General features: G+C 44.3%; 1 protein-coding gene across 1 annotated transcript in view; it reads right to left on the bottom strand.

Annotated features, from left to right (window-relative positions):
* LOC146790057 (UBA-like domain-containing protein 2) overlaps positions 1 to 18,141 on the bottom strand; it is a 78,629-nt gene extending 60,488 nt beyond the window's left edge. Inside the window, exon 1 of the mRNA XM_085628404.1 lies at positions 17,906 to 18,141. Within this exon, the coding sequence (XP_085484530.1) occupies positions 17,906 to 18,115 (210 nt within the window). The 5' untranslated portion in view covers positions 18,116 to 18,141. The remainder of the gene's footprint in view (positions 1 to 17,905) is intronic.
* Positions 18,142 to 18,928: the final 787 nt, after the last annotated feature.

Here is an 18,928-nt window from a genome sequence, read left to right as displayed (position 1 = left end):
TCAATTGTTATATTTTAAAGAAATTGTTCATATGTATCATCGAATTATTTAAGAAGTCTGTTTATTGTGAAATTGCTAAACAATATTCAGTTAATCTACCGATTGTTAGTTTATCAACCATTCAAAGATGGCGCTTATGTACAAAGACGTATTGTATGAATGAAATGGTCCTACCTTTGTTTCATGAATTTGAACTGAATTCGTTCATAAAATGAGGCTGAATAAAGTTTTTTTCATCACCGTGACCAAGCTGTTAGCGAAACGCGTTGGTGAGGCACTTTGTGCCTGAAATAAATTCTTAAGCATCGCCTGTGGGAGTCCTGGATTTCTTTCTTCGAGTGCGAGGAAGCAATTTTTGATTTATGGGACGGCCGGAGCCCACCCAGGACCGCCATGAGGAAGCTCCGTACTTCCGGGTTTTTGGATGAAGAATATATATATATATATATATATATATATATATATATATATATATATATATATATATATATATATATATATATATATATATATATATATATATATATATATATATATATATATATATATATATATATATATATATATATATATATATATATATATATATATATATATATATATATATATATATATATATATAAATTCACTGAAAAAACCATAGGTTTCACACATGTTATAGTTAGCTGGACATTTTACTGATAAAAAAAACAATGAAATTCCCCCGTTATAGTTACTGCAGGCAAGTATAACTCACGCGACCGCAATCCTCTGCTGATGCAAATACTGTATTTAGACACTTATTTGCTAATGTCTTCTTCCATTAAATTTGAGCTTTAAATTTATTACAAATATTTTTTTTTCATAAAGACACATATGTCATCAGCAGAAGATTGCGGTCGCGTGAGTTATAGTTGCCTGCAGTAACTATAACGGGGGAATTTCATTGGTTTTTTATCAGTAAAATGTCCAGCTAACTATAACATGTGTGAAACCTATGGTTTTTTCTGTGAATTTGCAGGGTTTTTTAAATGCTAAGTTACTTTACGCCATTCGTGGCGTGCGCGCCCAGTTAACGCAGTTCGTTCCGTGCGCGCACGGTGCGCTTCGCGCACCGTGCGCACACAGTGAGCACGCGGTGCGCTTCGCGCACCGCGCGCCAACTTTACGCAGTTAGTGCCGTGCACGCACAGTGGTCACGCGGTGCGCTGCGCGCACCGCGTGCCCACGTTAAGCGGGATGGGCCATGTACGCACGATGCGCTTCGCGCACCGTGCGCACATGGGGGACATATTTTGCGCATCTTTGTGAAATGTATTCTTCGGGCACCATTTGCACACGGGGTGGGGAGAATGTGGATAGTTTTTTTTTTAAATAATTTTTTACCGTGCGCGTACGGTAAGCGTAATCGGCGATTTTCCGGAAAAAAACATTATTTTTTTTTTGGGCTTGGGGGTGGTTTGGGGACCCCTGCATCAATGCTGGGTGGTTAGGATCTCATGAAACTGCCTCTTTACATATATTTGGGGTACGTTTTTGCTGCCCAACTCAGGAAGCGAGAGAGAAAATGGCGGCCGCCGCTTCCTGGTTTCGACCGACTCGAATGTTTACTAAGATCTAAGAGCCAATCAGAATCGCGCTCGCGCACGCCACCGTACGCGTACGGTAAGCTTACGGTAAGCGCACCGTAAGCGCACCGTAAGCTGCCACAGATATATATATTGATTTAAAGGCTATTTTCTCAGAATCTACTGAACAGATTTACACCAAACCTACAAAAGGCACTTCCTTGACCTGGGGACTACCTCTCTGCCAAATTTCATTAAATTCTGTTCAGCCGTTCGGGCTGTAGCCCTGTCTAAAGGTCCTATGGAAAAATGCATGGGAAAAACGCGTTTTGGGACCCCCCTTTTATCTCAGCCCCCGCTTGACGAATCCCCCCGAGACTTTCAGGGTAGGAGCGGAGCGTAGCGCCCCACCTATTTTGAAAAATTCGCGAGGATTCGTCAACCGGCGCCAAAGTTATTCAAAATAGAATGTTGCGGATTTCCTATGGAAACGTGGTCCTAACTATAACTACCTACTGGCGACCGCCAGTAGGTAATATATATAATGAAAATGAACTTAACCATTACTTTTCTGCAACATATATGCCTTTGCCACGGAAGTCTTTATTGCAAAAATGTAAGTATTTTACAACGAAGTAGAAACCACACACACACCTACCTACCTACCTACCTTTGCTAGTTATAGGTAGGACCTAGGTTCCATAGGAAGAGCGTTTTTTGTTTGTTTTAGCTTGAGCGCCATTTGCTGAATGTTCACGAAATTTTCAAAATGAATAGGCCAGTCAGTTCAGCTGCTGTGTTGAAAGTTTTAGTGATTCCGCAAAAAGGGGCCGAGAAACAGGGGAGGTCCCAAAACGAGTTTCCCCCCATGCAAATTCCCAAAGGGATTTTAGACACGACCACAGCCCGCACTGCTGAAAGGAATTATACCAAAGTTGGCAGAAAGGTAACTCTTGGTCCAGAAAGCGACCTTTTTGTGAATTGGGGTAAATTCAAACAGTAATTTTTAGATATTAAGGGAAATCCAAAGTTGAATAAAGGGATCTCTGTGAGCCCTCCAGATCTCATGCTGATATCTGATTGGCAGCCAACACTTCAACCATGGAAATGTTACCAGCCATCTTGGGATTCAGGGTTAGTAGAGTCCCGGAAACAAAATATTCAACAAAAAAAAAAAAAGAAAGAAAAAAGAGGAAGAGTAGGAATACTCCAAAACTCTAACCCTGGTCCTAGGGTCGGGGCAGGGCGAAAAGCACTTTAAAAAAATGTTGCTGTGAAATCGATACAGAGTCGCAAATCCGCAGAAAAAAGTTAAAATAAACAAGCGTGGCCTCCAAGACTTGTTTTTAATGAAACCCCGAGGTGGGTCAGGTTCCGAGAGCATGCATAGTTTATGAAATTAAAGGAGGGGGGTACATGTGGCCTCCTGCAAAGGGTATTTTTATGCCCCGGGGACCACCACCTTCCAAGGGCTACATAGACATATGGTGGGGGGTGCAGATCCCTCCATGCTCCACCACCATACCAGTGCTTCGGCTTGGCAGGTGCTGACATCTCCCGCAACACGAGATCAAGCACTCCGCTTCCAGCAAGCAGGAGTTGTCCAATCGCTCCTGCTCGCTGGAAACAGAGTTTTCATCTCTTTCCCTGCTCGCTGTCATGCGATGAAAGTATTGCTCTTGCACACAGGAACTGCATATTTTGCATCTCCCTGTGTGCAAGAGCAATGTCAACCCCACCAGGAGGAAGGGAGCTGGTTGGGACCGTGGGGCCTTGAGACTACCACGCCGTCACCACCATACACACTCAATGCTTTGGGTGGGACCAGTGTACCCAGGGAGACGTGGCCGGGATCTGGTGATAGGGTCCCCGGGGTCAAAATCAGCCTGGGTAGGGGTTCAGCGTCCCCGCCTGTTTTACTTAGTAGTATGCAAAGTTCTTCCCGCCTTTTCCCACATTGATGGACAGCTTGACAAAAGGCCCGAGCACATTTCCAGACAATTTTGGTGACAAGTTATTAATGCAGAGGAGTACAAAGACATTTCCACCAAATAAAAAAGCACTTGCTTCATTTAGTCAAGAGGCAGTACCCCTTTAGTGGAGATTCACCTCTTTGTAGTCTTGTCGCTTCTATTGATGAGGATTCAAGTTATCACAGATTTATGGATGAAGACGCTTGGGGAATGTAGTGAAGTGCCCTTTTGACATGGTTACCCCCCATTTTGTGTCTGGTATCTGATGCAACTTTGACCAAAAGTGTGCTGGGTTTCTCCTAACCAAGTCCCCAGCACCAGAGTTCTTTCGCTAAAACTGTACAATTGTTCCACTATTGGCACCACTTTAGGCTCCATGCAAGCACCTATTAAATGGTGCCCCGGGTACCTAGGGCATTGGACCTAAAGAGGGTTCCTAAGGGCTGCAGCATGAATTGCACCCCTCTAAGGGCTCCTCACCAAGCTCATGCAAACTGCCATTGTAGCCTGCATGTCTTGGTGCAGAGAACAATGAACAGCCCTGTGTTCCATGCCTGCAAAACACATCTGGAATAGGTCATTCACCCTTACAGCAAGCCTTACAGCCCTAAGGCAGGGTGCATTATACCCATGTGTGAACATATCTGCAGGAGTGGATGTGTCCCTTGGATCAGTGGCGGCTGGTAGGGAACGGGGGTGGCGCAGCACCGTCTTTCTACTGTCTCCGCTTCTCTTCTTTTCCGGACTCCAGTCCGGAAGCAGCAGGAAGCACCTGGGCACACAGGGTCCCCTGAGCCAATCACAAAGCTGCAATGCAGTGTTGTGATTGGGCTGAGCGCCGTAGATCGGCACTCAGATGGGGACAAGGAGCCTGTGCATATTATCTACCAGGCTGTGCACTACAGCCAGATGGGGAATATGCAAAGGGCGCATGACTGCCAAGACAGCTGGCCAAGCAATCAGGGGCACTTAAGTGTGCACAAACCACTCCTACCTGAGCCACCAGCCCTGCCCTGCCAACCCAGCCCCGCAACAACGAAAAATAAAATGATAATAACGTTATTTTATTTTTCCCTTTTTCACTGCTCTATGAGCAGTGGGGTGATGTTCCTCCGCCTTAGCGGAGGAGCTGCCACTGCCTTAGATGCCACAAGTGCACAGGGAAGTTTACCAGATCAGGGATGTGGAATTCCTATAGCCCGATGCCCAGGACATATTGTTTGGGGTCAAGGGCAACAAGTTTTAATGTGTTTGTCGTCCTTGGAGCAAGTTGGCCCAACCCCCTACAGCACAAACCCTTAGGCTGCCAGTTTGCAGTACCACATTATGGATCAGGGAAGGGCACTGTCTGCAGTTAAGGTAATATTTTTGTCCATATGTTAATGCTGTTCAAACTTGTATTTATGGTTCATTAATTCAAAGCATTTATTATTAGGGTGGGCTCTCCAAGTAAATGTTGTAAGCTCGGACTACACTATTGACAGTGGTTCCAGTATAAAAATGTGCGCACAAGTTTTTAAAGTTTAGCAATATAAGGCTATGAATAATGCTCTCAGAATGATTTGTGATTAGATGCAAATCTCAAGACAGGTGCTTTCGATGGAACTATGACGATGCCCCCTGGGCGGATACCTTAACTGTTCGTACTTACATGGAGCCCGATCAACCATAGCCGATGCCTGGTGGAGCTGTCCTATGCAGCTATAGAGGAGTTTCGCTCTGGTTCACCCCCTCGGCCGTAGCCTACTCAGCCGGACATCTGACATCGTTTTCCTCGTCTCCCCGCATTTTTGTCTGTCTTTCACTTTGACTGCCTTGACTGCTTTGTTCCCCCTGAATTACTCTTCCCCCTTGCCGGTAAGTCTGACTCTTTCTGCATTCCTTACCCATTTACCTTTCCCCCTCTACCTTCCATTCCCCATAAGACGTGTGTCTTGGCTACACTATGCACTAATTACCCATATTATTGTGTAATCTCATGTTTTTCTCCTATGTCTGTACTTGGCTCCTGTAATTGATGTAATCATGTAACATGTAAATCGCTGAGCCTCATGTAAAGCGCTATGATGCCTCCGGGTCTAGCCAGCACTATATAAAACTTTGCAAATAAATAAATAGATTTGCCAATGCAAAAATCTGAGTGTTTGCAAGTTAACTTTTCCTCCAATCACTTTTTTCCTAACCCTGGAAGAAGTTTCACATCTGCCATTGTCAGGAGGGAGTAAAGTCCAACCTTTCTCAGTTTGGGAAAAGATTAAAGAAGAGTTGGTGAAAACCCTTAAAACATGCAAGTTTGCACGGACACAAAAGGGCATTGTAACCCTGGAACTATTGCTTACCACTGCCTTCAGCCCTGGTATGAAGATGTGCGGAAACATAGCAACATAAGGGAAGCCTACTATGGTATGAGCCCTGACATAATCAGAGAGGCTGTATCAGAGCTCTTATATAAGGAGATTGCTGCCATAATTTGTCACCGCATTACATGGCACACAAGGGTCTTCAGTGTACCAGATAGCCTGCTTGGTGGATCTTTTGTGGGTGTTGTTGCCGATGGGATTGACACGGTCTGTGCAGTTGATGATCCAATTGTTGGAGTTTCTGACATTAAGGCCTAGGTTGTTGGAGGAGATGGTGTGGGTGGTGTTGAGGGAGTTGATCCATCTGATCTTTGAGACTTTGCTCCAGCTGCAGTGGAGGGCATTGGGCAGACTGGGGGCAGAGGTCAGTGAGCTGGTGATGTTGAAGTGGACAATGGAGTGGTCTGTCCAGGCAAGTTCAATGGTGTGGTTGTAACTGATGCAGTAGCTGGAGGTGAAGATGGGATCTTGTGTGTGGCCAGTGGTGTGCATGGGGTCATGGATGAGTTGGGTGAGTCCAATGTTGTTCATGCAGTTGAGGGGGTTGGTAGTGTTGATGTCATTTTTGTGAGATGGAAGTTGAGGTCAAAGAGGAAAATGTAGTTGTTGGAGTCTATAGCAAGGGGGGGGCGATGAAGTAGCATAAGGCTGGATGTGGTTCTGGAGGAAGGTAGGCGAGGTTGCCTCTGATGGTGGTTTTGCTGTTTAGAGTCAGAAGTGGAGGTGTTCCATGGTTGAGGTGATGTCTTTTTGTGCTGGTGCACTGAACGGATACTTTGTGTATGATAGCTATCTCTCTGCTGGGCTTGTTGATGTGGTCGCAGTGGGTGATCTTCTATTCTTCAGGTATTGCAATGGCAATTTCGGGCACGGAAGTGGGGTTGAGCTGGGTCTCAGTGAGGAAGAAGACATCGGGTGTGAGGGTGCTCTGCATAGTGAGCGTGTGCTGGGGAGGGCACATGCAGGGGTGTTTTTGTTCAGGTGGTGTGTTCTGGATAAGGCTGGTTTGTGGGCTGCTGCGTGACCTCCGGCATGGTTGTATGTCGTTACAACGCATCCCGTTGCCACGCATGCCTTTACCACGCATGCGTTACAATGGAATGCTATTTCCACGCATAACCTTTACCACGAATATTCCTTTACAACAATATTCGTTGTAAATTTATGCATGGTAAGGGCATACTCTTGGTAAAGGTTATACCCCTCCCCTGTACCCTTACGTGACCCCCCAGCCCTTCTTATAATTACCCCTACCCTGAACCCTCAATCCTTATATATATATATATTTTTTTTAAACTAAAATTCCCCTTACCTCTTCACGTCGTCTCCTCTCCATCTTCCTTGGTGACGTCGTAAAGAGAAAGCGGAAGTTTATTTCCGTTGACTCTCAAACGACGCCGATTGCCTCCACTTTGCGACGTGACTGGTGCGTATTTGTGTGTGTGTGTTTGGGGGGGGGTAGACCACCTCCCCCCCCCCCAGCCCCCTTTTTCCCCCCACACTTTGACATTTATTTTTGGGGGAGACCCCCCCCCAAGCCCCCTTTTTCTAATTTTAGCCTTTACCACACATGCCTTTACTACGTATCTCGTAGTAAAGGTATGCGTGGTAAAGGCTTTCGTGGTAACCACGCATGCGTTGTAATGCATGCGTGGTTAAGGTTTGCGTGGAAACGGCCGCGTTGTAGTGGCCGTTTCCCCTCCGGCATGTGAAGTTGCAGTGTGTGCAGGTGAAAGTTCCTACCATGGAGGGTGGGTCGTGGGGTGGCAGTGTTTGTTGTGGTGTCGCTGGTGTAGAGCTCGGTGTTAGTGTATCTGCAGGGGTGGGAGGTCCAGGGATTGTGTCTCTGGGCACGGTCCAGCAGCAGACAGGCTTGCCTTTGGCATGCTAGCGGTGCAGTCGCCCTGTGGCCTGCATTAAGTAGGTCCTGGGATGGACAGGAGCTTCTGTTTGCGGGAAGAACGGTGAGCAGCGATGTCACTGGATCAGTCTGGAACAAGCACTAACTGGAAGCTATAGGAAAGTGGCAATCTGGGTGCCCAGTTTACATTTCAAACCCTACCAACCACATATGTATGTATGTATCCGGTATCTGTAAAGCGCAAACTAATCACCCCTAGGGTTCTCAAGTCGCAGGGAGGGCGCCAGGGAGATTAAGCTCACAATTACCCAGAGAGCTGAGCTGCCACCGGCGATTGAACCGTAAACCCCATGCTCAGGAGTCAGCCACTCTGGTAGCTGCACCACACCTCTCCCCACTGATGTTCACAGTTTATGGTGAGCAATGGTTCCATAACTCCCTTAAATGCATTGCTTATGATGAAAGACACATCACAGATAATGTCACAAATTACATCATCAATGTAATTTCCCATAACACCAGGCTCGTGGAGCAGTGACAGGCATTAGACAAGTGTAAAAGAAAAATTGCTGAACTAGTAATCCCTTTGGCCCTGCCCAATATGCTCCGAGTATAAGGCACAGTCTTCAGACATTGTCCTGCATTTTCATCTTGCACTCAGCACACTTCATCCAAATACTCACAAGGTATGCATCCAGTGGTCCCAGGGCAGTACCTGGCCCATGTCCAGTTCTTGCAATCACACTTGCACTGTTCATGACCTAATTTACATCATTGATTCCATCGCTATGAAAGTTGGCAGATCCCACAGCCACCATCAGCAGTGTCCTGGGTACTCTGGCAACTTTCTCTGAAAAGACCAGACCCTCCGGTCAGCAACCTTACTTTTAGAGATAACTTAGGTGCCGTGCCAGTTTCACTAGGTCTGTGAACTCCAGTGCAACTACACATTTTTTACTGGAAGCACAGACGCCAGATACTACTGTACCTTTGACAGTTAATTGTGGGGTAGAGCATCAATTTCAAACATCATGTGTAACTCATGATAAATGAATGACCAGTCAGTGTGGTCTTTTTAAGCAAAAAAGCCAAGACTGCATTTCTGCTAAGTATATCTGCTTTGTGACGTAGGTTAAAAACCAAGATAACTTCAGGTTCTGAATAAGATATACTTTTTTATTGTATTCGGAGCTAATGGATCACGTGTTCTCAATTTGTCCCATAATATAGCAAAACTGCATACTAACTGCATTTAAGTATCAGTATCATTAAAGTCCTAGTTGTTGGTATGCACACACCGAGCATGGCAGGATTATTCAGGACTGAAGCACCAAGGTGCATTAGCACAGTCCTCTGCGGAGCACATTCATAGTCCAGTCGTTTGCAGAGACCACATCTGTGCCAGATGCAAGGAGTCAATTCACCGTCATTGTTCAATCTATTCCGCTCAGGGAGACAGTCAGAGGACCACAGCTTTGAGGGTGATCATGTTGCTAGCAGAAAGACTTGCGGGCCTTGTGACATTAGTATTTTCAATTCGACTTTACGCAGGAAAGTGTTCAGGGGTCAGCGGCCCAAGATAGACCTGAAGCCCCTGTATTTTTTCAGGATGCAGCAGTAGTGCCAATAACAAAACCTGCCTTTTTCCAAGTCTGTTACACTTTATATGTCACCCCTTGAGAGCAACAGGATTACATTCTGCAGCAGGATGGGCACATGCTCTTCTGAAATTCGTTCTGGTATGGGAAGGATATTGGGTAGGGAGGAGAGAAAAGGTAGGGCAAAGCCTTTTTCATCAGTTTCCAAACCTATTTGTCAGATGAGATGGACCGCAAACCTGGTAAGACATACTAAATCCTGCTTTCCACTGTTAGAGCAAGCACTGCAGAGAGTAAACTAAAGAGGTTTGTTGGCCGCTGTAGCCGGGGAGGAGGAGTTAAAGGACTGAAGTACCTACTGCGCTGCGTGCCGTCCGCCAGTTCCTCGTCCCCGAAAGGACCCAGCTGTCCTCTGCATCACAGGCCAGGAAGGCGGTCTCTGCCTATATGCCAGTCTCTGGGAATAGCCTATAATTTTCCAGAACTAATGTGGAAATGGTTTTGCATGAGTCTATAGCCCAAGGAATGCACGTTCGACTGTCTTTAAATTTCTTTAAATTGTTCCAAAGCGGAGTCTGCCTATTTTCTAAAGAGGTTAGAGCCATCAAAGGGCATATCCATTAGTGATGCCTGTACGTAGTCTCCCAAAGGGAATGTGTATACCAGCCCTATAGACGGACTGAATTTATGCTTTACAGTGCCAGGTTGGCAGAAGAAAACATACCTTTGTAAAAGGCATCAATCCATTTGGGTTCTCTAACTGGGGATTGGTGGGAAATACAATAAAGTTAATCTTACTGGAGTAGGCTTGTACAATGAGTCTCTCTGGAGCAGGGTTGAGCTCTGTGTGAAAATTTGGATCACTTGATGTTGGTCATTATGTCATGGCCATCTGTCAGCTAAAAGATGGGCAAGAACATGGTTCCGACCAGGTTGGTCCTCAAAGTATGTGTGAAGGGGTCATTAAATGAAACCAAACGCTCAGATGTTGCCTTCCCAGGCCTCAAATTATCTGCCAAAGTATTAGTTTTAGAGTTAGTGGAGGACAGCTGTAATTCTAGTACTTCAGTTGCCCAACATACCACCGCTGCAAGTGACGCACTTTCTTCTACTAGTGACTCATGTGGGGGATCAAGCTCTGTCTCTGGGAAGGTATCAAGCCCACTGAATGAACTATTCACCAGCCATCATCAGTATCATGAGATGCACCCTGCTACTGCAGAGGATCACAATTAGACCCAAAAAGAAAATGAAGCCTCTATTAATAGTTGACGCTGAAGAGGCACTGGGTTAGAATCGGGCTGCATGACAATTATATGCACTTTCGTAATTTCCTAACATGACATCGGTGAAGCTTGAGCCATCGTCAGTTCGAGATCCCACATGGGTGTCTGCCCTGGATCATCCGCCGGCACTGAGGCGGTAACAACCAGAGTGGATCCTGGGGTAGAAGTGGAAGACTGTTTCAGATTTGGTTAAGGGTCTGGTGATGGGGCTCAAGGGGACATATGATGCTGGAGAGTGATGTTCTGATGGTAACCCAACTGGAAGCCCCTACACTTCCATGCAGACTTAAGGTGTGGCAGAGGGAGCCAGAAGTGCACTGAGAAATTACAGTATGGACTTCTTAAAGGCTTCGATCTCCTGCAGGATTGAGGCCAGCCCAGAGAAACTTGGGGTATATAGAGACCAACTGAAGAATCAGTTCTATGACATGTGGCCTCGAGGGAATGAGATTTGCATCTGGACACCCAAGCACCTTCTGTTCGAAGTCAGAGTGACGTCCCTCTTCGCTTTCATATGCTTACGCTTAGACTTACCCAAAGATTTTGAGCAGGTAGTGGAGTGGTCGTGGTAACCACCACATGACCAGCAGGAGCAAGATCTTTGTGAAGATCGTGACTGCTTCCTGTGTTTATGATAACTTTCATTCTAGTCCGTGATTCGCCTTTGGGTGCATTGAGGTGGTTTTTTTTTTTTTACATGATTAAAGAGAGGTGTCTGGAGCCCAGGCACGAAAGGCACTCCTTGTGCGAGTCTGTGGCCAATATTGATGAAGTGGGGGTACAGCTGGTTACCAGTTGTTTTTGATGGAGACTTCACTCCCTAGCACATGGAGGAAAAGTTTTTGGAGTCATCATTAGAACCACAAAGTTGGGAAAGGAGCTCCGCTTCTTCATCGGAAGGAGTGGAAAGAACGGAATTGACATCAGCCCTGCAGGGGTGACGCTTATGAGCGGCTCTCCTTTGTGACTTTCAAGACAGCATGGAGTCAGCAGAGCTGAGAAGTGCCACCTGTCGGCAGGCAGGAGCACTGCTTCAAAATTCTACGTATCGAGTCTGGTGTCTGAGGGTTACTCTAGGGTGAGGAATTAGAAGGTAGAAGTATCCATCAGAACCATAGATCTTTCACTACATTATTTCTGAAAATGTTTTTGACAACCCAGCCAACGCAGAAGCCTGCTGCAGCATCCAAGTGCAGTGCATCAGCTTTAACCACAAAAAACACCCATTTTCATTTCTTTCCACTTTTGATTTTTATGTATAAGAAAGGCATTTGTAAGGTTTGAGAACCGTTTTGGTTCTTATACCTACTCTGCTCATCTCATTTTTTTGCAAATAAACAGCTTCTTATACCCTTCAGGTAAGTCCCTGGTGGACTTAGGAGGGATTGCCCTTACTTGGTCCACCATGGTTTTATTTAATGACAAAGGTTGGAAAGCTCTACTTTAACCTTTCACATCCTGTTATGGTGGCTAGAGCAAACTCTTGAATCGGTGACAGCCAATCAGAGACAGTTCAGTTGTCAAACTGTTTCAGAATTATACACACAGCACTCCTGGACGAGTTTTTATTTAAACTCTAAATGAGGGTTTGTATCAGCAGTTCTGAAATCTAACAGTCCAATATTCAAAAGATTAACTTCTCCAAAACATGATTATGTAATGCAAATTTCTTCAAAACACTTGAACGAAAACGTAAGTATTGACAAAGATAAATGGTTTGCTTTTTGTTAGAGGAGGTGTTTGGTAATAGTTGGGCAACTGTGTGTGTTGTCCCAGCTGTCTTAGAAAGAAATCCATGTAAATAAGGTACGTCTTTGGCAACCACTACATGGAAGCAGGGCTCCCATTTCCTGAACAAACTGCATCAGCAGAGTTAAACTGAACCCTGAAAGAACAGTGTTGTGAAAAATAGTCTGGCATGCAGTTTGCATTATAAAATTGCAGTGGTGAACCAAAAAGGTAAACAGCAAAATATTGCAAAGTAGATAATTTTGACAAAGGGGCAATATTTACGTTAAATCTTATGTGCTTGCCAGTCTACTTTGTGATCAAAAAACACAAAAGCTGTACATCCAACAATGCGTCATCATGGCAATAAAGTAATATAAATCAACACGCCAAAGCAATGAATCATTAGCTCACTTTTTTAAAACTAGTGTAAGGCATCCATACGACATGAAATTCCTAAACAAAAAAAGCCACCAACAATTAAAATAGTGCAAAGTAAACATACAAAAAGACCACACATTGGCAATAGTCTAACAAAAAGACTACTTTATCCCCAATAACATACCCTAGTGAGAACATAAATGGGACAATGTAACGATCCACAAAAAGCCATGATCTTGATGAACAGACCATCCAACTAATAGTAAACCATGAACAAGCATTTGCAAAGCAATAGGTCTCATATTTACGATAGTTTGAGCCATTGGCATTGCAAACAACGTGTTTTATTTATGTGCTGTTTTTTAAACAGATAAACAAAAGGCATTGTCATTTATGATGCCAATAGGTTAAACTCTTGCAAATGCAAGACCTACTGCAATGCAAATGTGTTTGGCGCCTGTGCTATAAAATTTTGTAAAAGAGTTAGGAGAGAGCGTCTCCTAAGTTATTTGAGAAAATAGTGCTTGAAGGCTGTAATTAAAGTCTACCGAGTAACAACACAAGTAACAGGTTGGTGTCATCATGGGAGGTTACACAACGAGACAAGTCGGTACTAAGGAGGGACTACTAAGCCTATTGATCAATGAACAGCCACAGTTTGAAGTGGACAATGACACAAGCCAATGAAAAATATGGGAAGAGAGTGGGCGGAGCTTCAAGTCCCTACCTTGCAGAGCAGCGAATGCGCTGCCCTGGCTCGACCTAAAAACACATGAAAACCAATGTCTAGAGGGGGCTGACACAAAATCTACTCTCTATTGTACTTATTTTTCAAAAACTCATGACCTTAGGTATTCCAAAGCAAAAGGGTCTAAGTAAGGTTCTACCTAAATGACAGGTGTGGTGTAAAATTCTCTTCAGTAGGATTTGCTCTAGAGGAAATGAAATCTTTCACTGGGACCTAAAATGGGAACTCTACTATTAAATCAAGTCAAACAACTTTGTTTCCCTTGACAAGCTCCACAGAAATAATGTAAGGACAGTATGCAGAGTGCATCAAGCGACTCACATTTTATGAAGATTCATCAAATGGCATGAAGGTTATTGGCAAACTAACAGTAGTCTTTTTGTAGCTCTTGCTACTACTGTCTTTTGGATACTCCATGAGTTACGCAATTTGATGATATTCAAGAGTTATTCAGCAGGTCTCACATTTCAAAACTGGTCAAATACCTCAGGTGCTTAATATCTGATATAGTGCAGCACTGCCTGCAAATAGCAGTTGACGGGTCCGAATCATGAAAGACTTCCCAACAGATCATGAATGTGGTCTTAGTGGCATGCTATTTAGTCTCAGTCTGTAGGTCACAGGTTCCATTACAGATGACAAACGTCAGCAGTGTATGCACATATTCCTTACACACTAATTCTTCTGAGGGCAATAAAAGTTGCACCCTACAATAAGGTAGAAACAACCATCATACTCAGTAAAAACGTTGAAGTTGTTGTGTATGATAATCATGATCATTATTCGTACACCTATGAATACTACACAGAGGTTATGCAGTCTGAATTCATCATATCCTGAAGAGAGAATAAAACAGGTTGTCTGAAATTTCTGTTCTCGTGTTGTTATATAAGCATTTAGTAGTCTTTTTAGCAGAAACCAGTTTGCCTTTTCAGAGATCATAGAAGCATATTCATATTTGTTTTGTTTGGCTCCTAGCGGATGTGAAATGAAGCGCTGAGTACTGAATAGGAGATACCATCCAGCTGTGCCTTTTCGCGTATTCATCCAGCCATGATAAAATCTGTCCAAAAAGAAAAATGCTAGAGGGTGCTGAGTGTCATCAGATAAGTGATTACAGAGAGGGGACTGCCATTCTCTTTCCAAGTGCCATTCACTTCAATGTAACAAGCATTGGCATAGCCAATAGGTCTCGCCTTTGGGACCTTATAAGTGTTTATCCATGCAACAGTTGCATAACTAAATACTTATAAAGGTCCCAAAAGCGAGACCTATTGGCTATGCAAAGTGGCCATGCGGCCGCGAAAGTGAAAGTGATCGCGATCAAACATCAAAGCGGCCGTGCTGCCGCGAAAGTGAAAGTAATCGCGGTAAAGCGCACATGCACTGTAGCTCTAGGCTGGCCTGGAAGCACTTTTTGGAGCCCTCTCAATAAGTCTCGCCAGACCAGCGCATGCGCTGGGTCAGGCGAGACCTAAAAATGCAGGCAGTTCAACCTTACATTGGGGGGGGTAGGTAATGTAGGTTATTTTGGTTAGGTCGAGGATCAGTCTGGCTACCGCGCTCTGAATTAACTGTAGTCTTTGCAGGAGTTCGGTGGTGGTGCAAGCATAGAGTATGTTTCCGTAGTCCAGGTGGCTGGTGATGAGGGCCTGGGTTACCGTTTTCCGGGTGTTGATGGGGAACCACTTGAAGATCTTGTGGAGCATGCGTAGCAAGTGGAAGCAGGCTGAGGAGACGGCACTAACTTAACGTTTCATAGATCATTCAAGGTCAAGGATGATCCAGAGGTTGCATGCGTGGTTGTGGGTCCGAGTTCAGATGGCCACCAGGAGTCGTTCCACAGGGAGGTGTGCTTGCTGGAGATGAGGACTTCTGTCTGGTTTGTGTTGAGTTTCAAGCAGTTGTCCCTTCTCCAAGCTCAGACTTCTTCATACAGTAGTGGAAGTTGTTTTTTGCCGAGGTGGGGTCGGCTGATATTGATAGGACGAGCTGGGTGTCATTGGCAGAATGCACAGAAAATTCAATATGTGAGCGAACAGCTCATCACATTTGACGTGAGGAAACTTAGCACAAATCTGTTATTAAAAAAAACAAATGGGAGGGGACAGCAAAGAAAGGAAAGGGAGATTCACTGTGAATTTCTCACAATATATGCCGTCCCATTGAATGTATGAATGACCCGCCAAGACCGGCCCTACCACTTTGCACACTAATAAATGCATTGTTGATTTTTGAAAGGTAAAGTACCAACATCCAATGAAGGATGAGGTCTGGATAAGTTAATAATGCCTGGTAAGTCACAATTAAGAATGGTGGGAGACATTTTGCATTTGGAACAGGTGCCAAGCAGAGAAAGACATGGAATGGCTGAATGTAGAGATTAAACAGCGTGTAGATGTTAAACAGAGAGGATAGTACTAAAATTAAATATTTAATTTACTTTCTTAAGTGGGCTTTCAGCCAGCCCTATTCATCCATTATGCAATGGGTTAGCACATCATATTTCAGCCACTAACTTACTTTACTGTGAGTGGAGCATTCTGCACGCTTACAGGAGCACATCCTCACACAAAGTAATTATATACAGGGACTGCTACCGTAATGCGTGTGTTTTTGGAACCCACAAAACATATGTTTACTTTTAGCCAATGATGATTTTTGGGTTTTTTAGATTATATATTGGTGAGGGCCTAGCTGCCTCCTCAACAATAATGTTTTACAAAAACTATGACAAAACAGGTATTCATACAACCCAAAGACTGTCAGTTAATGCCAGACCTATTTGCTTGGCCATTGTGGGGTTGCAGCATCAGTACGGCTGTCAACATACGCTATGAACACTGCAGACAATTGTTTACGTGTAAATCTAAAGTAATACCGGAGTTGAACTGCAGGCTTTACTGGATAGAAGTACCTGCATGGTGAATCCATGCCAGTAAGCAGGTTTAAAGCACTTATGTGCTTACGATCACAAAAACGCACATACATTGCATGAGACAAGGAATAGGAGGGTTCCACAGGTCATAGGCTTCAGCTTTACACCAGAAAGAGGCCGACAAACGTGTGTGACAGGGACAGACCTATACATTAAAGACCATGAAGTTGAAGCTAGGACATTTATGCTACAGGGTAGAAACCCTACATATTTCAAACTGCTTACTTTCTAGTCGTACAGGAACGTTGAAAAATATTAACAGTGAGTGCGGATTGATATAGTCCAGTTACTTTTGCCGAAAACTGCAACAGTTGTTTTAACAGCATTTTAGACTATCTCCAAATATTTTATTTTTTGTAGCTTCAAAAAAATGATTTTCCCAGATTCTCACTTGTTTTGACTGGGTTAGGACATCATGTCATTATTGCACTCTATGTGCAGCAATATCAAAATAACAAGCAGTTATGTAATACATGGTGCACAATAATGTATGCGCAGTGACAGTATTTCAAGCACAGCGTGTACAACAGAACGAGTACCACCATGCCTACTGGGACTATGCGATTCTGCAGCGCTTTTTGCATGATTAGGAATTTGCAACACTTGCCACATATCTATCATATTCTGCATGGTTTGCTAATTTTAACAAAACATGTTTCTTGGGCAAACAGATCAAAATATACTAATAATGCAGCAACATGTGCTGATGCACAGGGGTAGGTATTTCTAAAAGGTTAACTGGTCAATTTTCAGTAGTTTAATGCTGTATTTAAGTGTTAAAGAGTTACTAATCGGGTGAAACCTTTGCTATAACAGTGTTAATACAGGTGAAAATGACAAAACAATATGGTAATACAGTCACAAAAATCCCGCATAATTTGCCTTTTCTTGATGTATAATTTTGTCAACTCTGCCACATAACTTGGTACTTTCCTGCCAGATAATTATGGATCGATTAACCACGGTTGCTACATTTCAACTGCCTTATCATTTGTAATACTGAGCAAAGCACATGTAATTTCTAATCGAAAGGGATCAAAAGTAACTACAAAAAAGTGTGACAGACGTGTGCCAAGCTTTGGAAGGTGTTTTGCAAAAGTTAGCCAACCCTCGATTGCTGTACTCAGGCGTTCAGGGCTACTATAGAAGCGACATGTTGGACCAGACAGCATTAATGTAGGCTAAAACCAGAAAATAGTACCAAAACATGCACCATATTTTAGGTTTTTTGGCCATACAGTTTGTCAAAGCTGCCATATAATTTGGTTCTCAAGTGCCACACAATTCCAGCAGCACTGGCAAAGAGAGGTGTTGTAGCAAGAAGCGAGCAATAGGCGTGTATGCCCATGCCGAACCGTAATACAGTCAGGGTGCAGTCGTGGACGTGATGCGCGATGCAGACTCTATATGTATACAATAACAGACATTTCACCAACAACGTTCTGCAATAAGAGCACCGACTAGCGATACGAGTATAGAACGCACCTCAAACTCCCAGTGTGCCCCCCTCAGGAGCTGCTCCGCCTGGTCAGCGGCGCACCCTGCAGTGAGAACGAACTGATTGATCATCAGCTGCTGCTTGAGCGCCTCCAGGTCCATGTCTGCTTCAGGTGAGCGGACCCCCTCAGAGCTCACACCCAAGACAGTTACGCCTCCAGCCCTGCAGACACCAACACAGAACCCTTCGCTTCCCATCACACAGCACCGCGCATGCGCGACGGCGCTGCATCACTTGGCAGGCACGCACTCCCATAGGCTGTCAGCCGGTGCGTGATCGTCACGTGACTCGTGAGCTAGCAGTTGATTTGCTCTGGCTTATAGTACATAAACACTCGCTCATGTGTTTTACACCCTCCCCTCCCCCACCCCCCGGCAAAACAATTAAATAACTGTACGTAGTGGTGGCCTGTGACAGACGGATTACTTTTAGGACAGTTTCTTTAATGAGCGGGTTCTTTTCTCGAAAAGGGCATATAAACTGCTGCGAAGACTGCTCGCCATGGATTCCGATTGGTTTAGGTTTAACGAGCCCAAAGGTGAAGTGACCCCCTGTAGGAACTGCCCAGTAAATAGCGATTGAAAGATGAAGTAGAGATGGGGTGAAGTATAGCTAAGGTATTTATTCCAAAGGAGCTGAATACAACAGGGACAAGCAGCTCTGACAGTACAACGGATAATGTCATTGACCACGAACCCACTTAAAGCGATACACCATCGCTACACATCTCCCTTCTTAATTATATCTTTTTTAACAGATAATATTTCATACGCAACACACATGTAAAATTGTTACAAAAATATAGTTCAAAGGATCTTACTTAAACAGAAAATTAAAAACGCACAAAATCATCAAGTTTCCTGGGGGCAGTGATACACCTACCAAACCTGCTGACTTTGCCTCCAGTGGTGCAATCATTGATTAGCTCTTTACCCTGTGCGTCCAATTCACTACTCACTCCCTGATGTTACCCATCCTTTAACTCCACACCTTCAGGGGTTTGCTCACAG

This window comes from Triturus cristatus, chromosome 10 (genome assembly GCF_964204655.1).
Source record: "Triturus cristatus chromosome 10, aTriCri1.1, whole genome shotgun sequence".
NCBI classification, from domain to species: domain Eukaryota; kingdom Metazoa; phylum Chordata; class Amphibia; order Caudata; family Salamandridae; genus Triturus; species Triturus cristatus.
The sequence above is the reverse complement of the archived record's forward strand: the minus strand, read 5'-3'. Positions and strand labels throughout refer to the sequence as shown.